The sequence below is a fragment of the Trichosurus vulpecula genome, chromosome 1 (genome assembly GCF_011100635.1).
Source record: "Trichosurus vulpecula isolate mTriVul1 chromosome 1, mTriVul1.pri, whole genome shotgun sequence".
Taxonomy (NCBI): Eukaryota; Metazoa; Chordata; class Mammalia; order Diprotodontia; family Phalangeridae; genus Trichosurus; species Trichosurus vulpecula.
This window is the reverse complement of record NC_050573.1, coordinates 173,073,407-173,096,418: the sequence shown is the minus strand read 5'-3', so window position 1 is coordinate 173,096,418 and position 23,012 is coordinate 173,073,407. Positions and strand designations below refer to the sequence as shown.

At 39.1% G+C, this 23,012-nt stretch overlaps 2 protein-coding genes across 2 annotated transcripts in view; one reads left to right on the top strand and one right to left on the bottom strand.

The window, feature by feature from the left end:
- The window catches only part of RIOK1 (RIO kinase 1), a 40,496-nt gene extending 19,134 nt beyond the window's left edge, over positions 1-21,362 (bottom strand). The window contains exons 1-6 of the mRNA XM_036742021.1: positions 20,887-21,362; positions 19,658-19,862; positions 10,598-10,688; positions 9,802-9,871; positions 6,618-6,660; positions 293-385 (exon numbers count right to left, since the gene is read on the bottom strand). Of these exons, the coding sequence (XP_036597916.1) occupies positions 293-385; positions 6,618-6,660; positions 9,802-9,871; positions 10,598-10,688; positions 19,658-19,862; positions 20,887-20,957 (573 nt within the window). The 5' untranslated portion in view covers positions 20,958-21,362. The remainder of the gene's footprint in view (positions 1-292; positions 386-6,617; positions 6,661-9,801; positions 9,872-10,597; positions 10,689-19,657; positions 19,863-20,886) is intronic.
- Positions 20,956-23,012, top strand: part of CAGE1 (cancer antigen 1) — a 95,622-nt gene continuing 93,565 nt past the window's right edge. The window contains exons 1-3 of the mRNA XM_036742522.1: positions 20,956-21,217; positions 21,268-21,295; positions 21,510-21,684. Of these exons, the coding sequence (XP_036598417.1) occupies positions 20,956-21,217; positions 21,268-21,295; positions 21,510-21,684 (465 nt within the window). The remainder of the gene's footprint in view (positions 21,218-21,267; positions 21,296-21,509; positions 21,685-23,012) is intronic.

The window sequence follows — 23,012 nt, the reverse complement described above, 5'->3', positions numbered from 1 at the left end:
GTAGATGGCTTGAGTAGGAATCAGGTACTTAGGTGTTTGTCAGTCAGATGACAGCAACGAGTATATGACACTTTGAAGGGTTGGCTACCCGATCAGCACCTTATTTTGGAATGGTGACTGGGGCAGCATAAGAGCATCATTCATGTGTACAGCTGTCTCTCTGCTTGTACCTATCAATGAGGCCAATTTTTGCCACTTGGTAAATAAACATTTCATCCTAAAAACAAAGTTCATTCAGTTTCCACGGGGAAAAAACTACATTAACATTTAACTTTCCAAAGACAAAGCTTACTTCTTTTCCTGTGCTGATGCAACCATTGATCTGTGATATGACTCCTCTGCTTAACATCTTGAACAAAGTTATTCGAGTTCTTGAATCTAGCACCTTCAAGAAAAAATGGAGAAAATTAAGACATCAAAAACACTGTATTTACCTAGGCTCAAATATCATGTTGTTAAAACTGCATGAAGAACTGAAATAAACCATATTTCTATACTGGGAAAATAAAATAAGATTAATTCTTACACCACCTTTACTTCCTCAAATTTATCTAGATATAAAGTGAGGCCAGGACCAGAATAATCAGAAAGTGAATGTTCCTATTCAGTCATAGAGATCAAAATTTATCCATTCATCAAAGGAGTTGATAAGGTGAAACTAGGAAATCGGGTGGGCAGATATAGGGCTTTTCCATAAAATCAGAGTGCCCAGGACAGCCGGAGAGAACTCAGAGGCACCTTTGCCTAATCTGCCCCTCCCCCATCATCCCTCTAGGCAACTATTATAGTCAAATACTTTCTATGCATTTACTCAACAAATATTAACGTGCACAATGTTCTATGGCCATTGTGATTTAATCAGTTTGTCTGTCATTATGGTGAGGTCTCCCCAGAACCTTCATTTTCGGGAAGGACCCTAGATAAGCCATCTCTGATTCTGTAGTCTTAAACACCCTTTCTCAGCTGCCTCCCGACTCCACTCCTGTGGGTTCTTTTTCCCACTGATAAATTCTTCCCAGAATCTCCATTTTTGGGAAGAGCCCCAGACTAGGCAAATCTGATTCTTCAGACTTAGTCACTATACTTCAACTCCCTCCTGACTTCATTCCTGGGCGGCCCTGCTCTCATTAATGAGTTCTTCCAAAGAACTTCCACTTGGGGAAAGATCAGACATCCCTCATTTCCAGATTGAGCCACCACATCCCCACCTAGTTACCATCTCCTTACAGAACTATAAAAACAAATTGCAATTTTATTGCATCAAGCAGAAGAAAATCTAAGTGAAACCTAAAGAAAACTGGAGAGGATTTCCAGGTAATGTGTTTATGTAACCAAGAAGATGGAGGATCAGACTCTGATCCTCACACCTCTCCAAAATAAGACTTAAGCACAGGAGATAAAGCAATTTCAGCTGTCTCTACAGTGTTAGAATTCCAACAAAAATACAGAAGCAGAAGGCTAATCCTTAACCCACTCACTTAGCACCCCCCTACCCACAGCAGGTCTGGTTGGAATCTGCAGCACAGCAGTGGTCTGTACTACAACAGTGCTCAAAAAATTTAGGAACAGAGGAAAGTGAAGCAGGATGCCAGTATGGGTGTGGATCCACCAGACTAGAAGCAAAGAGGACTGTCATTAAATGGGCCAATTCACCTTTCAAGCTCCCCCAGTAGCCTCTCCTCTCTGACTGGAGGGCTCTAAGGTACAATAGTAAACAACTCCCAAAGCATTCCTTCTTAGAGGGCTCTGGACTTTCAGAACTTTCCAGGTAACTTCACTTTCAATCAGCAGCTCTGTTTGATTTTGTACTCCATGAATCATCACTGCCCCAATGCTGGGAACCTCCTGGTGGCTCCCCACCTCCCCCATTTTTCAGCTTCCTTTTTTTGGTTATCTTTCCCTATTATATTGTAAACTCCCTGAGGGCAGAAACTATCTTTACTTTTTTTTAATTTGTATCCCCAGGGCTTAGTACAGGGCCTGACTCATGGTAGGCACTTAATAAAGGTTTAATGAATTGAACTGAATTAGTTCTATCCCTCAAGTATCAGATCATCTTATCTGTCTCCTGTACAACTTGTATTCAGGCAGAGAAGTAACAGTTAGAACCAAACACAGAACAACTGAATGGTTTAGGATTGGAAAAGGAGAACAACAAGCCTGTGTATTGTTACCCTATTTACTTAACTTATATGCACAGTACATCATATGAAATGCTAGACTGGGTGAATCAGAAGCCAGAATTAAAATGACAGGGAGAAATGTCAACAATCTCAGATACAAAGATGATATCACTCTGGTGGCAGAAAGTGAAGAATTGAGAAGCCTCTTAATAAGGGTGAAAGAGTAAAGTGTAAAAGCTGGCTTGAAGCTTAATGTTAAAAAAAAAAAAAATGAAGATCTTGGCAACTGGTCCCATTACTTCCTGGCAAATAGAGGGAAAAGAAATGGAAGTAGTGTCAGATTTCATATTCTTAGGCTCAAAGATCACTGCAGACAGAAACTGCAGCCATGAAATGAAGAGGCTTGCCCCTTGGAAGGAAAGCTATAGCAAATCAGGAAAGCATACTAAAAAACAGAGACATCAAAAGGTCTATATAGTCAAAACTATAGTTTTTTCAGTAGCAAAGTATAGCTGTGAGAGTTGGGATATAAGGAAAGCTGAGTGCTGCAGATCTGACGCTTTTGAATTGTGGCTCTGGGGAAGACCTGAGAGTCCCTTAGACAGGAAGATCAATACTTAAAGAAATTATTTCAGGCTATTTACTGGAAGGTCAAATACTGAAGCTGAAGCTTAAATACTGTGGCCACATAATGAGAAGATGGGATTCACTAGAAAAGACCCTGATCTTGGGAAAGATTGAAGGCAAAAGGAAAAGGGGGATAACAGAGGATGAGACGGAGAAATAGTGTTATGGAAAGAATGAACATGAACTTGGACAGACTTTAAGACATAATGGAGGACAGAAGGGCCTGGCATGCTATGAGCCATAGATAGGGTCATGAAGAGTCAGTCACAACTGAGCAACAACGACAAAAGTTCTATCCCCCACAAGTCACTGGGCCAGAGACCAAAAGCCAATGAAATGTGAACTGCCCAAGCGCAGGAAGAGGCTGAGACAGCTTAGAGGCCCAACATCAACACTCAGAAGGCTTTGATGACAAAGAGGAAGGAACCATAACGTGAGGAATAGAAGAATATAAATCAAAAAACAATTACCAAAGATCTCAGGAGGAAGAAAGGAGGAAGACCATGAGCAAAAGCAGATATACCAAAAGGAACAACATTAACAGCAAGGAAGATGGCCTCCACATCACCTAAATGAGTATTAACATCTTTGAAAAAATATTACAAGACAAGAAAATATATCAATATCAAGGAGGACCTAGTGAATTCCCAAGAAAGCATAGACACACAAAAGGATATTCCCAAACTGCTTAAAAGAGAAATAAGAATTATAAAAGCAGAATTTACGATATATACAAGAAAAATAATTGGTAGAATAGAAAAATTTGAATCCACACTGGCAAACCTCACCAAACAAACAAAATGAGAGCGCAGTGGATAGAGAATGCCAATACACAAAAGTGAAAAGCAATTAGGAAGAAAGGCAAAAAGCAAAAATGATAAAAGAAAACATGATCTCTATACGAGCAAAACATATTGACCTAGAAGATAGGATACTTAAGAACAACTGAAGCATCATTCATCTCTTACAAGCACACAAGTCAAAAAACTTGAACATGCAAGAAATACAAGAAAAATGTCCATAACTTCTGAATGCAGAAACCAAGAAACACAGTACCAATCAAAAGAATCTACAGATTGTCTCTAGAAAATAAATATGCTGAATATTCTGATTAAATTTAATCATTTCAATGATAAATTCTGCAAGCAATCAAGAGCAACTCTTCAAATATAAAGGAAAGGAAATTTGACTATGACAAGACTACACTGTACCAACCAGAAACAGCAGGAAGGAATGGAGCGTGTTCCAAAGAGCAAAGGAACTTAAGATGAAATGCAGAGTGACATACCCAGAAAACCTGAGCCAATTCATTAGTGAATAGTGAAAGTTCAATAAAAAAAGAAGAATGTGTAATAACGGTACAAGAAAACCAGATTGCTTTGCAAACATTCCAGAAAACAGAAAAACAAGAAAAGTAAATTAATACAACAACCGAGGCAACAAAGTTAATTACATCCCCAAGGGATAAATAGTAAGAAGACAAAGACAGCTGTGGAGTTAACTACAAAAACAATAAAATAAAGGGAAACCATTGAAAGATTTCTTTGTAAAAATACACAAGTGAACAAGGGTAAGAGCTAAGTCAAATATAAAGTGGTAACTGTAGGAAACATCATAGACTATGTCTCAACATCCCACCTACAAGTGAAATCAATTTGTGTGTGTGTGTGTGTGTGTGTGTGTGTGTGTGTGTGTGTGTGTGACTAACCTGAAAAATGGGAGAACACATAAAAGGAGAGGGGAGGGGAAAGATGATAAAGGGAAATGTTATGGACCCTAATCAAGTCAGTGGTTAATAATGAAGGGAAAACGACTCCTGTGTTCTCTCAGGAAGAAGGCCTATAGGAGAATGAATATGGAGGCAAAGTGAGGGAAAGAAAAAGGGAAATCTTTTGATGGTTGGAAGGTGGTGAAAATATAATAAAAATTACAATACTACCAAAATTAATTTACACTTTTACTACTATACCAATCAAATTATCAAAGGGACACTTTATAGAACTCAATAAAACAATCATAAAATTCATTTGGAAAATTAAAAGTTACAGGATATCAAGGGAGATAATAGAGAGATGTAAGGATGAAGGGGGAAATATCTCTTCCAGACCTCAAGCCATATTATAAATCATCTCCCACCAAGACCATTGGCACTGGTTAAAGAGATCAATATCAATAGAACAGATTAAACCAGGTAGAATTGGAAACAATGTAGCTCAATAACACACTGTTCAATAACCAGAAAACATTACTTAAAGAATTATTTGAGAAAAAATACTAGGTAAGCTGGATAGCAAAAATTAGGCTTAGATCAACTGTTGTTGTTGTTTAGTCATTCGGTTGTCTGGCTCCTCATGACCCTGAATGGGGTTTTCTCTGCAAAGATACTGGAGTGCTTTGCCATTTTCTTCTTCAGGGGATTAAGGCTAACAGAGATTAAGTGACTTGCATACACAGCTACTAAGTACCTGAGGCTGCATTTGAATTCAGGTCTTCCTAACTCCAGGCTCAGCACTCTATCCACCGAGCCACCTAGCTGACTCTACGTTATACCACATTCCCCAATATATTTTAAATGGATACATGTCGTTAACATTAAGGATGTCATAAAGAACAAAATCGAAAGAGAAATAGAGCATATATCTTTCACAGCAATGGGTAGGAAATACAGTTTTAACCAAATAAAGGATAAAGAGTATCGCAAAAGATAAAATAGATAAATGATCACATGTAAATGAGGAAGCTTCTGGAAAAAAATAATGGATAAGAAGAGAAGTGGTGAAATGAGAAAAAAAATTTGAATCTTTTTTTCTGAGTAATTATTTGTGTATCTTGAGTACCAAACCTTTAACATATATATGTATGTGAGTATACAGGATGTCCCAAAATCTTAGTGTGGTTTTAAGCCACTAGAGCTTAAAACTGCACAGAGATGTGTATGTGTAAACCATAAAACCAAAACTCACTTCCCAAGATGTAAATGATCAAAGGGTATGAACAAACAGTTCTCAAAGAATATTCCAAATCATTAACAAGCGCAATGCAAATCAAAACAACTGAGGTCTCAACCCATTCCCTGAAAATTGATTCTACTGGCAAAAGATGGGGAAGAGTCAACGTTAGAATAAGACAGGCATACCATTCCACTCTTGGTGGAGCTATGAATCAGCACAACCATTTTGGAAAGCAACTGGAATTATGCAAATAACGTAAGTAAAACGTTCATGCCATTTGGCCAGAGATTCCGCTAATAGGCTCATACCAAAAGAGGCCATTGATAAGAAATTCCCAAAATATTTACAGTGACACTCTTGGTGATAACAAAAATTAGAAACAAAAATGTCCACTGACTGGTGGATGCCTAAGCAAATCATGGTACGTGAATATAATGAAATATCACTGTGCTGTGACGAACATGATTTAACATAGAAAGTGTGAAATAAGCAAAGTCACGAAAACAATGATTACAACGTGAATGTTAAGAACCACCCCACACACACACACACACACACACACACACACACACACGCACACATCAAAAGTGAATGTTACAAAATTGCAAAGAACAGGCATGGCTCCAAAGAAAACATGCAAGACATTTCTACCCCACCTCTTGGCAGAAGTGGGAGGTATACAAGTATGGGACACATTGCATATATTTTCAGAATTCTGTGATATACTGATTAGTTTTGCTGATTTTTTTCTTTAAAAAACATCATTTGTCATATAGGGTAGCCTAGTCCTCTAGGAGGGGAGGAAAAGGAATACTAGGAAAAATGTTAGTGATTTTTTTTAAAAAACTATCAATAAAAATTTATTTCAAAAAAGAAAATAGCAGAAATATTCATTAAAAACATTTTTAAAATATACCTGTTCCACAGTTGCTCTGTCAGCCTTATCTTTAACCCGATACCTAGCCAAAAGCAAAAGAGATACATGAACATACATGTGATGTCATAAATAGTTGTATATTTTAATGAAATAAAACCTAAATAAAACAGAAGCACAAATGACTACATTACTTCACTAAAAAACCCAAGCAGCGTCCTTATCCATAGGCAGACTCGTTTCTCTTATTTCCAAGTTCTCCTCCTCCCAGGATACTGACCTCCTATTTCTCTTATTCTTAGCTCAGTTTGTACATGTCTACCTACCTTCAGTTTGCCTTCTAATACTTCCCTTCACCATCACTCTCTTACAAGGAGCAGAGGGAAAGGACTGAACTTTGAGTCACAGGACCCTAGTTCTAATCCCAGCTTTGTCACTTGTCCCCTATGTAACTTCGGGCAAGTCACTTCAGTTCTCTGTGACTTGGTCTCATCACTTCTAAGCAAAATGGTTGAAATGGATGGTCTCTACGGTCCTCTCCAGCTCTAGATGGAATCTTAGAAGCCCACAAAGGCAGGAATTCTGAGAAAAAAGAAAAAAGCTCACCCCACAGCCAAGAGAAATCCTGACTCATCTTCCTTAAAGCAAAAAGCTTTAAGGAAATCAAGTAGCTAGAACTTGTAGAAACATCAGGGCTTTTTACAAATAGTACATAACATTATTAAGAGCAGGTGATTTTAAAAAGTGTTCGCCTGCAGGAGATACAGTACTAGACTTGAAGTTACCAAGCTCAAAACCTGCCACTAACCCTTACAATCATTTAACTCATTGAATCTACTTTTCTTATCTATAAAATGGGCATAATTCCTCTATTAGGTTCAAAGTGAGATATGGTGCTCTGTAAATTCTGAGGTGTTCCATCAATGTCAACACTATCATTTAATTCACAGAATGTTTTTATTTCATGGCTGTAGGACTCAATAAGGGGACAGAAAAACTCCACTTTTTTCCATTTCAGTTCATGGAATGGGTGTACCCTCAGACAAACTGAGACCTGGGAAAGACCTTAGCTTAAAAAGACCAAGGTCCCCTACTGCATCCTGGGCCATTGCCAGTCACCCAGACCTATGTCTTGCCACCGGACTCAGACAACTCTGGAGGAGAGACCGAGGCTGATGACTCTGCACAGTCTTGCCTCACTTAAATTCAATTCACTTGCAAGTCAAGACATCACCCTTCTGATATCATTGGTCCTCTTTGAGAACAAAGGATGAACAACAATCTTGGACGTCAGTCTCTTAGTTTCACTTCCTACTTAAAAAAAATACTTTGATTTGCAGAGTAGGAAGAACACAGGGACTTCAACTCAGAAAGCCTGCCTCCACACCCCAGGTCTGCTGCTAAGTAGTGGCATGCCACACTCTTCTTTCAGTCCCTTAATCTCTGTTAGGCTTTGTCATCTGTAAAACAAAGATGCTGATACTTCTTCTACCTTTTGAGTTTATTATGCAGATCCAAAATAATAGTGTGTACAAATACCTTCATAACTATAAAATGTTCCATGTCAATTATTGTCATGGTAATTTAATGAATAACAGGATTTATAAAATAAATTCAAGTGTCAACTAGATCTCCTTTGTGAAATTCAAACATTTATGACAAACATTACGACATTTCACTAGAAACCCATGATCCTAAATCAGGGTTGAACTTCTTGTAACAACTAGTTATAGAAACAAGATGTAAATATTCTTCCTAGCCAAGATACTATCCAGTCTTTAGTCCTAAGAGTACAAGGGTTCTTAGAGCAGAAAAGGGCTTTTATAGATCATCTTGTTCAACCTCATCATACTGACAACAAAACTGAAGCCCAAAGAGGTGATGGTCATACAGGTTAAGACTGTGAGCAGCTGGAGGGCATATGCCCATTGGTATCCCCAGGGCTTGGGAGTACCTGGCACACGGTTGGCCCTTCATAATGGTTACTGACTGACTAAAAATCAGGTTTTCTGACTCTAAAATCTCTATTCTTTCCAATCCAGCATACCCATTGACTTTACCCATGCACATGGCACGCGTATGAAACAAACTCACGCTGAAGTACGAAAAAGGAAACAACAATTAGCAAATGGAATTAAAAGGGCCTTTCTTACACTCTTCTAGCTAGAAAACTGCTTCTATCACTAACTGTAATGATTGGTTAGTACAAACTTGTGATCATTCATATGTTCCCCCAGCTGCCTCATTTTATGGAAGAAGAAACTAAGGCCCAGGAAATTTATGTGACTTGTCCAAGATCACACAGGTAAGTGGAGGTAGCCAGGTGGAGCCTGAGTTTGGTGGTCTCAGAATCCAAATTCTGCCTCAAGCACTTATTAGCTGTGTGACCCTGGGCAGATCTCAACCTCTCTCAGCCTCAGTTGCCTTAAGTGTAAAGTAGAGATAATATCACCCACCTCACAGGATTGGGTGTGAGGATCAAATGAAAGAACACAGGTTAAGTGCTTTCCAAATCTTAGAAGGCTAATTAATGCTAGCTATTATCACGGAGGTATACTAGATGAACACTGACATCCTTCCAACTCTAGACCTATGATTATTACATGTAATTAAGAATATACAACAATTGTGTATGAATACACAGATCGTATGCATTTCCTGGCCCTTATTCAACACTTTTCACATGATAGCCTTATGAAATGTCAAAGTCTTATTCAAACTTTAAAAAATTAACTAAGCACATAACTTATATTCACAAATACTGGGCTGGGTTCTAGGCAAAATATTTATTTGCCTGGCATCAAAGAATTTATGATCCGTTTATTTAAGCTAGTAAGGTCATATCCTTTATAACTGAACTACAAATATTATCCTAACTGATGAATTTGCTAATAGTTCTTCCTAGTTGGACAAAATAAAAGTTTGAGTTTTTCTGACATCAATATATATACATATATATAGAGAGAGATTAGTATGTATCTATGTCTATCTATATCCATATATAGCATTTTTACACATAATCTTAAGGTAGTCTATTTTGAAATGGTAACATGAAGAATGGGAAAAGTGGAGTCTTATCTTGTAATTAAACAATATATTCTGGGGGAAAGGAAGAGATGGGAAGGGAAGATTGATTACCCCTAAGCCAACAAAAGGAAAGCATTTCAGAAACTCAAAAGCTTGAATCTATTACAATAAATTAGAAAGTTCTCAAAATACTACTTACATATCTGCCTCCTTTTGTCTAGTCTTTTCAGTGACCTTATTTATAACAGAATCAGCAAGATTAAGTTTATCTAAAAGAAAAATGAGAGGTGAGCACACACAAAAAAGTTTTAATTTAGAAAAAAACAAGTGACTTTTCTATTTTGTCCCTGTGTCTGAAACTGGTCAAACAATCCAAGATACCTAGCCAATGATCTTATCTGTATCTGAATCACTAGACTTCCATAAGTTAAACTAAAGCTGCTTCAAATCAGACCACAAACATAAATAAATCAACATAACAGTCTGATTTCTAGGAAGAACTTCAACTTCCACTCAATGCTAAAACCAAAGGACTAGCCAAAGGAAACTCTATTAATCTATTTCTGAGCAATGAGCAAGATCATATGGCATTTTTAAAAGATAGAAAACAATCTAAGAGTTCTAGTTAGCATCTGAGACAGTGAGAAGTTCAACAGGTAATTGTGATGTTTAATTAAATACTGCTAATCAGCCTAATGTTTGAGGAAAAACAGACATGAAAGATAATAAAAACTGAATTCTAACATTCTTGCATTCTCAATTCAGTTGCAAAAGGTTAAGCCCTTATTACTACTCCATTAAATCAGACCCTTTTACACGTACAGACTAACTATAATAGGTGAAGCTTTATTATTTCAAAACTACATGTTTCTATCATATCTGAGGAAACAGAAAAGGGTGGAAATTCTTTCTGTCTGTCCTTAATTATAATGTCTTATTTCTGTGTAACCAGTTAGTGTCATTTGAATTCATCTCTCAGGCATTTACAAACTCACCTAGGTTAATTTTATTCTCAAATTTTCTTAAGGCCTTGTCCGCTGGAGTTGACATTTTTGCTGAGCTGAAGTGACTGGGCTGTCGGTTAGCCTAGAAGAGATGTGGAAAACTTGCTCATAACACTAGTAGAGTGGAATATTCATTTATTAGGACTTATATCTGTACCTACATTTTGTGGCATATATATATGGAAAGGGTAGCGAACCATCAGTGAACTTTCCTTAAGAATCTTTAAAGAACGAGGAGGAGGTTGAAACTAATGTGTAATGAGGATTTTTAGATAATCAGAGGCTTTCAGCTATCCATGTCATAGTATTTCCCTACTACCATGAAGGAGTTGAATTCAATTTCAGCAAATTTTTTTCTTACTTGATGGGCTTATCTAGCTAAACTTTTAGAAAAGAGCATTTATCCCAAATGACAAAGATGGATCAGCTTAATTCATTAGACAATGAGCATCTCAGAAACACCATTTTGTAGAATGCCACCAGGGCTACGCCAAACGCTTCAACCTTCTCTCAGCACAAACTCTTTCTGAAATTCTCAAGTAAAACTGATTTTCTGCCATCTCATCTTTCCTGAGGGAAATTCCCTAAATAGAGCCCAGAACAGTAAATATTCAAATGCATCTATGAGCTCACCAATTCAGGAGTAAGTTTCATCAATGCAGATCACAACCTATTGATGGCAACCTAGTCTGTGAAAGTCTTATCCATGTTGAACTAAAAGTTCACCACAGGAAACAGAATCTTACCATGCCAAGGGCCTTTCTTGCTTTTTTTCAACATCATGCTGAAATATCAGTATCAGTGAAGTACTTTGGTTGTTTACCCATTTATCTCTTGCTTTCATCTTGTGACCAACCCATCTCATTTTCTTACCATACAATTCCTCTGACACCCTCTATTCCTGTTCCTCTTTGAAGTTACTACTGGTTATGTATAACAGCCTGCCTGTCAGTATCGCATCACTCTGATACTCATCTTTAGTTCTTTGGAGACAGTGGTGTGGTTCCATAACTCAATGCTGCCATAAAGCAATGCCAATAAAATATGAATACCAAAAAGGTGGGTCTTTGCTTTTTTATGAAGCTTGGGGTTACTAAAAAAGCTTCCAGTTCCCTAGAAGTCATTCAGTCCTCTCTTCCCCTCCTTTTCAAATCTGATTCCACCGTCTATCTGACTACATACACACTGCTGGGCAATTTCTATAGAGTTGCTGAAATTCTTTATTCTGAGCATTCTTCGTTCATTCTTCAAAAAGACATTCTTCATCAACTTAGTCTTTCCTGTATGTATCGACAAGGCCAAACTTCTTCCACTGATTACAGATCTCTTTCAGGAGGCTTTGCAATACCCTGGGGGATGATGCGGTCAGCCCAATGCCATCTGCAAACAGGACCATCTGGGACACCTCATCATCAGAGATGGATACTGCACTTTTATCTCTTCCCATCATTACAGTGGGGAATCTTTGGTAAGAATACACCTCACTGTTTTATGCTTCAGCTGACATCTTCTCATTGAAAAGTTATTACTGTTATCACAATTTCCAAGGAAACCTGAATCATAATGTAAGACTAAGAGACATTTTTCTGTAGAAAAACTAATATGATGGTGTATGTGTTCTACCAAATCAAATGTTTTTTCATAGTTAACAAATAGCACAGTTGGCTGATACATTCCTTACATTTCAGTTAACTATGAGATAGCAAAGATGTGGTTGAATGTTGATCGTCACTTGAAAATGCCTGTTTTGTTTCCTAATAATACCTTCGTTAAAGAAGTTCTTAATTTATGTGTGTACATATACAGCTATGTATATGTCTATATATTCATATAAAACTCTCAAAGATTTTCCATAGATGGGAGAGTAGGAATATAGGTCAGTACTTAACTGATGTTTTCTTGGTTACCTTTTCCAGTATTAACACGATTCAAGGTTTATGTCTTTGGTATCATCACTCCTTTCAGATACCTTCTAACTTCCCTCTCTTTTAGACACATCCCTATTATTTGCATACCAAATATAAAAATCTCAATTTGGCTTCCAAAGCCATTCATAACCTGGTCCATTCATACCTTCCTAGTCTCACACCTCACTGCCTTCTTCCTTGCTGCTCCTCACACAAGATATACCATATCCGAATTCAAAGTATTTTTTTACACTTATTTTCAGTTTTCTACATTCAGTTCCACAAGTTCTAAATTTTCTCCCCCTCACTCCCCAAGAAGGCATGCAATCCAATATGTGCTCTATACATATGTTCCTATTCATCAGTCATGCCGCATACAATAATAACAAATAGGAGAAACCATGAGAAAGAAAACAAGAGAAAAGAGTCTGCTTCACTCTGCATTCTGACTCCACAGTTCTTTCTCTGGCTGTGAATGGCATTTTCCATCATGAGTCCTTTGAAAAAGTTTTAGGTCCTCGAATTGCTAAGAAGGGCTAAGTCTATCAAAATCAGTCCTTGAACAGTGTGGCTGTTATTGTGCACAATGTTCTCCTGGTTCTGCTGACTTCACTCAGCATCAGTTCGTATAAGTCTTTGCAGGTTTTTCTGAAGTCTAACTGCACAACTTGTTCCGCCATTCCCCAATTGATGGGCATCCCCTTGATTTCCAGTTATTGGCCACCACAAAGAGCTGCTATAAATATTTTTGTACATGTGAGACCTTTTCCCATTTTTATGATCTCTTTGGGATACAGTCCTGTTAGTGCTACTGCTGGGTCAAAGGGTAAGGGTATGCACATTTTTATAGCCCTTTGGGCATAATTCCAAATTGCTCTCCAGAATGGTTGAATCAGTTCACGACTCTACCAACAATGCATTAGTGTTCCGATTTTCCCACATCTCCAGCATTTACCATTTTCCTGTTTTGTCATGTTAGCCAATCTGATAAGTGTGATGTGGTACCTCAGAGTTTTGATTTGCATTTCTTTAATCAATAGTGATTTAGAGCATTTTTTCATATGACTATAGATAGCTTTATCCTCTCTTTATCCTCCTCTGAAAACTGCCTGTTCATATCCTTTAACCTTTTATCAACTGGGGAATGACTTGTATCTTGTAAATTTGACTCAGTTCTCTATATATTTTAGAAATGAGGCCTTTATCAGAGATACTAGTTGTAAAAATTCTTCCCCAGTTTTCTGCTTCCCTCCTAATCTTGGTTGCATTGGCTTTGTTTATATAAAAACTTTTCAATTTAATGTAATCAAAACTATCCATTTTGCATTTTATAATGTTCTCTAACTCTTGTTTGGTCATAAATTTCTCCATTACCCATAAATCTGACAGATAAACTATTCCTTGCTCCCCTAATCTGTTTATAGCATCAGCCTTTATACCTAGATAGTGTACCCGTTTGGACTTTATTCTGGTATACAGTGTCAGACATTGGTCTATGCCCAGTTTCTGCCATACTATTTTCCAGTTTTCTCAGAAGTTTTTGTCAGTGAGTTCTTATCCCAGAAGCTGGAGTCTCTGGGTTAATCAAACAGTAGATTGCCGATTCAAAGTATTTTCTTTGGCTATCCCCCCCATGCCTAGGATTCTCTCCCTCCTCATCTCCACCACCTCCAGGCTGCCGTGGCTTCCTTCAAATTTTATCTATAGTCCCACCTTCCATAAGAAACTTTTCCCAGTCCTTCTCAATCTTAGTCCCTTCCCTCTGAGACTTTCTCCTATATTTATCCTCTATCTATCTCATTTAAACATATTTATTTAAATATTGTCTCCTCCATTAGACTATGAGCTCTTTTATGAGCAGGTATGTGTGTGATACACACACGCATTTTTTTTTTTGCTTTTCTTTGTATCCCCAGCACTTAGTTTTTTGACTGACTCACAATTGTACTGCCTCTTTATGTACTTGATCCATTCCAAATACTTTTTGTGTTTTTACTGTCTTCTGGTGCTCTCTCTATCTCCCCTGCAAGCACCTCAGGGATTGATATTGGGGTCCAAATGCAGTAGCTTCATTTTCCTCGATGGAGAACTTCATTAAAACTGTTTCTGCAAATCTTTTGCATTTTATTTTTATTGGTAGTCCTCCTTTAATTTTCTTTCCTGAATGGCCTTCGGATGATTGCTTAATTGGACATCTTGCCAAGTTTTCTTTAAAATGGTTGTTACCTGTTGCTTCTCTCTGCTTTTTAAGATGACACTGCTCATAACTGTTTGTCATCCTTCTTTGTATGGATTTATAAGATGGATTTATATTCTAACCTGATGTTGCCTTTCATAGCCATCTATCTCCAATTGACAACTCAGAGACTTGCAGACAGAGGCTCTCTTGGTCTCACTACTGTATTAATTTACATTGATTAAATTCCTTGATGAAATTATTATAATTGGTGTTTATACCATTTCTATTGTCTGTGAGTCAAAGAAATATTAAAAATGGCCCCCAGTCCTATTTAGCCCTGTTCTAATTCTGTAATGGTGGTACAGTGGTAAGAGGAAGCAAGTAGAGGGTGCTAAGAATTACAGTTTGGGGATCACCAAACTTCAACCTCACAAAGTGTGATATCCTTATCCAATGATCAACAAGTAGATATATTTTTTTCTGGAGGAACTGAATCACATCAATTTTGATATTCTTGCTATAAACAAAACCAAAAGAAAGAAGCTGCAGCTAAATGGAAGGAGGGATCATTGGTATTCCTTGCCAAGTCAAAGAAAGGAGCTGGTGGAGTAAATTTTAGCATATACCTAAATACAAGAAACACTTTCATCAGACACTTGGCCATCATGTATTTGCAGCAGACACCTATGAAAATAGTATCAGTTTATGTACCAATATTGGTTATTAAGGAGGAATGGTAGAGATTCTACAAAAGAGTTGATAGGACCTTCCAAGTCAAATCAACATATACTGATATTTGGGGACTTCCCAAAAAAATAGGGAAAGACGAGGCTGGGGAAAAATATGGGAATGCACAGTTCAGGAAAAAAGAAATGAGAGGCTAGAGACTTACAGACTACACAGAAGCCTCATGCCTCTAAATCCATGAACATATTCTTTGGGGGAAAGATACTAGATATGGTAAGTACCAAATGACACCATACAAATGAAACACGCATTTTAGTAGAAAGGAAAAGGTGAGTTATTCATGTGAGAATCATTACTGAATCTGCTGTGTACAGTCAGACCACTAACTCAGAGCTAAAATTAGAATTTGGGATGAGGGGTTGAGGGATGGGATGAAGCACTGGGAATGAATAATAAAGAGATATGACCAACGAACAATTTAACTCTGAATTCCTTAAACAAGTCGTTGAAAGTGGGAATACTTCTCACTTCCCACCGCTTCTTCCACGCTCTCCTTCTACCATTCGTGCCTTACCAAACCCCACCACGGATCACTTCCATCATTCCTTTCCTCCTATTCACATACTGCCAAACAGAGGTGGAGCAGAGCATGAAATCTGTGTTGGCTGAGCTTGCTACAAATTTGTTACATAATCTCAACTGGCTCTTGGCTGCAGCAAAACACCATTCCATTCTTCTTAATTCATTCAGTACCCCACTTTCCACAACAACTATTCCAAACCCCACATCCCTTCAACCCTCTCACACCACCAAAAGATTGAGGCCATCTACCTAGAGTCCCTTTCTCCTCCTCCTCATGTAACATCATTCAGCATTCCCTTTAACTATTTTCTGCTTCACTGTGGCCTTGCTCCTTTCGAAGGCCAACTCTTCTCTGGGCACTTTTGACCTCAACCTCTCCTGTTAATCCTTCCTCTTCCTCCCCTCCCCTCCCCCTCCACCCAGATCTACTAGCTGCTTCCCAGCCAGCTACAAAAATACTCCTGTCTCTCATCCTTTAAAAAAAAAGCATTGCTTAATCCAACCGTCACTCTAGCCATTGTCCTGCATCTCACTTCCCATTCCTCTTCTCTCATTCTCTTCTAGGCCCTATGCAATCTGGTTTCTGACCTCAAGCACTGACTAGTAGTGTGACCCTAGGCAAATCATTTAGCATCTTCTAGCATCTGTTTCCTCTTCTATAAATGGTGATAAGAGCAACAACCTAACTCACCAGAGTAATTGTGATGATTAAATGAGGTAACACATAGAAAGCACTTTGCAAACCTTAAAACTATATAGATGCTAGCTGTTTCCTCATCATTCAACTGAAGTTGCCCTCTTTAAAGTTGCCACTAAGCTCATAATGGCCAAATCTTCTCAAATCTCATTCTTCTTAACCCCTCTGTAGCATCTGACGTTGTTGATGACCTCCTCGATTCTCTCTCCCTTCTAGATGCTTATGACACTGTTCTCTTACAGTTCTCCTGGCTCCTCTGCTGGTTTCTTTGCCTAGGTCATGCCCACTAACTGTGGATGACCTCTGTTCCAAGGCTCAATCACCGGTCCTCTTTTTTTTTGCTCTATGCCACCCATGGTGACCTATCAGCTTTCACACGCTTAATTATCTCTATGCAGATGATTCCCCAATACATGTATGTCCGGCCCCTAGTCTCTCTCATAAGCTACAGACCCTCATCACTAATTGCATCTTGGACATTTAGAACTTGATGTCCTGTAGTTCTCTTAATGTCAACATGGTCAAAAGAGACACCCCCCCCCCCAAAATACCCCTTCCACACTCCCCCGTTACTGTTAAGGGTGCCACCATCCTCTCAATTACAACCTTGGCTTCATCTTTGACTCTTCACTTTTGTATCCCTCTGGAACACAATCTATTGCCAAATCTGGTTACTTCTACCTTCAAAATCTCTCAGACAGCCCATTCTCCCCACTCACAATTATAACCCTAGCTCAGGCCTTCACCACCTCTCCCTCACCTCTGCAATATTTTTTTTAATCTGTCTCCCTGCCTCAGGTCCCTCCCCATCCCAATCTATTCTCCACTCAGCAGCCAAGGTGATCCTTCTAAAGCATAGATGTGATCATGTTGATCCCCCTGCTCCATGAGCTCCAATGGCTCCCTATTGCTTCCAGGATCCAATAACAAGCTCCTCCAGCATCTAAAGCCCTTCATAAGCTGCCTTTTTCCTACACTTTACCCCACTTCATATACTCAGTGGCTCAAACACTGGCCCACTTACACTTCCACTTTCATCTCTGTGCTACTGTACTGCCCTCTACCCCCATCCCACCTCACCTCACCTCTTAGTTTCCCCGGTTTTTCCTTCAAGACTCAACTCAAATCTCACCTTCTGCAAGAGGTCTTTCCTCATCTCTCCCAGATGCTAACATCCTCCTTAGTCAGACTGTATCCCATCTACTCTGTATATATGTTGTATGGACCTAATTATTTATATTATCTTAGTCATTAGAATATGAACTCCTACAGCACAGAGACTAATTTTCCTTCCTTTGTTTTCTCCCAGTACCCAGCACAGAGAAAACACGTAATAAGAGCTTACAAACTATCCAATAAAAATGAAACAATGCCCCAAAGAGGAAAAACATTATGTATCACATAGACTGGTGGGGATATATCTCAGCCACTGAAATGTGAGCTCCTAGAGCAAAGAGACCATTTCACCTTCCTTTGTTTCCTCAACGCTGACACACTAAGCACTTACTAAGTATCCAATAAAAATTGAAGGAAATGATGCCCTGAAGAGGAAAAACATCACACGAAACATATATGTCACAAATGAACAGAGAAAAAAGTTAAAAAGGAGAGTTTTGGGCCTGAAACTTCTACAATTAACAAATATAAGCACAAACTTATCAACTGTAACCACATGTATAATAATAAATTATCCTGGTTAAGTACTCAACTCTGCTTAGCCCAAGTTATTTTTATAATTGACATTTACATAAGCACTTTTAAGATTATTAAAAGAGTGTGAGTGCGTGTGCATATCTTCTTAACAATGCTATAAGGAATGCACTACAGGAATTATTTCCATTTCACAGTTGACAAAACTGAGGCTCAGAGTCAAATTAAGGACTTTGCCCATGATCACAGAGGCAGTATTCTAATCCAAGTCTCTCCAGATTCCAAGTCCTGACCTCTTTCTATTATACCATACTGCATAGGTAAGATTATTTTTTCCTACTCTGTTACAGAAATCTTACTTTTAATTTTCCTTTAGATTTTTTTACATGTCTTGATTTCCAAATGTTTCTCCCCAATTACCAGAAAGCCATCTCTTGTCACAGAGAATAAAAGAAAAAAAGAAAAGCATACAATTACAGTTCCCTACTTCTGCAAATAAGGTGTAGTTTTAGATTAAGTTCTCCTTTTATAGCTCCATAAACATCAGATTTTAATTTACACAAATTAAGTACATGGAATCCCTTATTTTTCTAGACCTTCACCACTACATGCCATAAATGGAGGTAGTGCAGTCCAGTAGCAAGAACATTGGATTGGGCTCTCTAAGTTCACCATCGTCATCATCTAGATTTGCTGCTTGAATGACCTCGAGCGAGACTTTACCTCTTGTAAAACAAGGCGTCTTAAATAGATGGGCTCCTTCCAGTTGCAGATCTATAATCCAAAGTACGTAACACCTCACCTTTCAAAAATCAGCATGAAAACCAAACAATGTGGGAAAGGTAGGGGGCTGTGGGTGTGAAAGCTTGCATATTCTGTCATACACTGTAAATAAGGTGGCTTTGCTGAACTGTTTTTTTTTTTCCCTTCTCTTCTTTGTTTCAAGGGAAGGCTGTATTTGTAAATGAATGGAACGTTAAAAAACAAAATACAGATATGGAGAAAAATGAATTAGCAAGAAGAGAAGATCACTCTAAGACAATCTTTTTAAGTTCTAGAGCAGAATCTACATTTCAGAGGGTCAGTGAATTTGGATGGGAAGAAAATTACATCTTTATTTTCACTAACCTTTTAACTGAATTTTATCATTTCCTCTGATTATGACTGTAGGCAACCAAACATTATTCTGAAAAGGGATCCAGACTTCACCTGACTGTCAAAGTGGACCATGACAGAAAAAAAAAAGGCTAACTGATCTTGTTTTAGAGCAATATAGTAGATCCGAAAGCTGGTATTAAGAGGAAATAGGTACATACTAGAAAGGTGTCAAAAACTCATTTGTAAAATACCTGTGGGTTACTCCCTCCAGTTGAAGAAGAGCCCTTAGTAATTTTCCCAACTTCATCATCCCAGTCCCAATCATCATCATCATCATCATCATAATCTTCATAATCATCTTCCTGAATTTCTTCATCAACCTCATTCAAAGTCTGGTGAGAATTTTTAGATGCATCTTCCTCCTCTTGGTTTGTTTCCATGCTGGCCATACTTCCACTAAAAACAATAATTTTTCAGGTAGCATTACATGCAATCTAAGGTAACACCTCAAAAATGCCACAGGTGTGTGAATCTCAAGTAATTAGGAAATTTAAGGCATTTGTACTTCCATTTAATAAGCGATATTTAATACAAAGAAACAAAAACTTGATCAAAGTTAATTTTTTAAAAGAACAACTAAACTTAAACTGTAAGCTTAACTCAGGATGCAGAGTAAGACGCATATTTCTGGCCAAGAAAGGGATTTACTTTGTTTCACTATGCATATTTATCACAAAGGTTCTGGGGTTTTTTCCCTCATGGGGGAGGGGAGGTAGGTGAAAGAAAAACAAAGATTTATTGTTAACTGAAAACTTTAATGTTGTTTAAAAAAGGGCACGATATGCTATATTTTGAGACATTTAGAATCAATGTACATACACGCTATTGTGCTTATGACAACACTGCAATCCTAGGCACATCAATGAAATACCAATGTAGTCTTTGAAAATTGCACTTGAGGGTCATGCAAAAAAAAAAAAAAGTGAAACAATGTCAGAGGCCTCATGATGAAATATGCTGCTTATCTCCTGAAAGAGAGGGAATGAAATTAGGGTGCAAAATGAATGAATATACAGGATATTCCAAAGTTTTAAAACTGCACGAAGACTTTTGGGACAGCCTGTATTTATTTTGGACAAGTCCAATGCAGAAGTTGTTTTGCTTGACTATGCAGATGTCTTTATTTTGTTGGGGGGCAGAAGGATGGGACGAAGTGAAAAATAGATTTTTCCTCCTCGAAGAAACTTAATTAAAATAAATTAACTCAGTGAAACACTTGAAATGATGTGCTTTGATCACAAAGACACTACCAGTTCCCAAGAACTCAAGAGGGTAGGTTGACAGGACCCCGGGCTGTGAAAGAGCTCAAAGCGGGGTGGGTAGCGAGGCTGCATCTAGATACTCACAGCTGCTGAAGGCGCGAAGCGGGGGGAAAATGGGGCCCAAGCCCCACGCACGCACGCCGCAGGGGTCCTCTTACCTGTCAGAGGAGTCTGCATCATCGAACTGTCCCGGGACGGCCCGGCTCATGAGCAGCTCCCGGTAATTCATGGCGGAAGCTGGACGTGCACGCCCAACGGGCCTGGATGGGGGTGAGACAGGAGGTTGCAGTTGCTCCGGGTTCCGAGGGTCCTCGAGCCACTCCTCCCGGGCACCACACCCCGAGAACACCCCACGGCCCACGTGGTCGCCGGCTCATCCGACTCTTTCACGCAGGCCGCGTCCTCCCCACGTAGAGCAGAACGGCTGGAACTCACGAAGTACGGTGAGCCGGAAGGGACAAACGGTAAAGCCCCGAAACAACGCCACGGGTTAGCTACTGATAGCGAAGATAAACGACAATTCCTTTAACTACGTCCAGCTTTGGGGCAAGTCCTTGCTGACGGGAAGTTAGCTACTTAAGTAACCTCGGCAGGAGCAAATAAATTAGCACGTGTGGAATATCCCTACGTAGACAAGCCCGGCCGTTTGCTCCGCCCCCTTCCCGTACAGCTGCAACCAATCCACGCCCTCGGCTTCGGGAGACCCGCGGAGAGAGGGGCAGGGGCTAGACTGACTGCCTAAGGCTTGTTCTCTCCTCTGGGATTGGCTAAACGCGGGTAGACGTCACAACAATGGAACGTTCGTTCTGCCTGGCTCCCAACCGCCTTCATTTCCCAAAGCCATCTGTGGGAGTAAGAGCTCCCTCGTATCTCTTCCCCCACACGGGAGGCCGTGCGGGAGGAACGAAGCTCTAGACCCGGGCCGCAGACCCAGGAACGCTCAATGGAGCCCAAAAGTGAGCACATGAGCATTTTTAAAAACTGTTGGGGGGCTTTGGTGACCAACAAAAGAGAAATGTGAAAGAGCTTTGAAAAATGAAATGAATCTTCTAGTGTTTTCCTGTAAGTGCAGAGCCACCTCTTTAACTCTACGTTAAGAGCAGGGATGTATTTCGCCTCTCCGGAAAGGGGTGGTGTGCTACCGGTGCCGAATGCGGTTTATTGCAAAGTTCTCCGTCGTGGCCAATTATGTTGGGTCTGTTTGTTTTTTTAAATTAACTGTACGTTGTTTACCTCGAAGGACAGATTGAGGGATAGAGGAGAGTTAAGGGGAGGCGGGGCGGGGGGGGGAGATGCACATTTATTTTCTTAAAGAAGCATTAATGTAACGTTTGGATTTTTAAAAGAAGAGTGTTGGAGTAAATGAATTCAGATATATAACTGGTAAAAAAAAAAAAAGGCAGGGTTGGGAGGAATGTGTTACTGAAGCTCAGGAAATAAAACGGAAACAGAAAATGGGGCAGGGGGAGGGGAAGTAAGCCTAACTCAGGCTCTATAGTTTGTTTTAAGAGTTTTGATCAGGTTGGGAGAGAGAGGAAGAAAGAGTGTGTGTGGCTTGCTGCACTGTGAAGAGTGGACAGATGCCGAGGGTAACTAAAAATTTGGGTCCTCAAGCAAAATTGTTAGACTAGAACACTTTTAAAAAATTCAGCAAGCTTTGAATGCCTCACTCACCTTGATACAGGTTTAAGGGGCCAGTGCTGAGTGTTTCACATGCATTATCTTACCCTTTGCAATCTAGTTTTGAGCCTCATCTCCCAATCAAAGCTGCTGTCTCCAAAGCTGCCAATGTTAATTGTGATGTTCCCTCACTCTCCATTCTTCTTGACCTGTCAGATGCATTTGGAGTGTGTTGACCCTCTTATGTTCCTATATATTCTCTCTTTTCTTAGTTTTCAAGGCACTGCTTCCTCCCGGTTCTCCTACATGTTACTCACCTGACCACCACTTCCTTTGCTGAATTATCAGCTATGTCCAAATTCTGAAAAGTGCATATACTCCTAACTATGATAATGTTTGGGCTTGGCTTTTTTCTCTTTTCTTGCTTGGTGACATCATTAGCTCTCATGAGCTTAATTATTGGAGAGCTCATCAGTTCCTATGAATTTAATTACAATTCCTATGCTGATGATTCTCAAATTTACCCAACTTTCCTAAATCTCTTTGATGTTCTCCAGTCTTGCATTTCCAACTGCTTTTCAGACATCTAATATTGGATTCCAGTAGACATTTTAAATTCAATGTATCCAAAACAGAATTCATTTTCTTCTCCCTAAACCCTGCT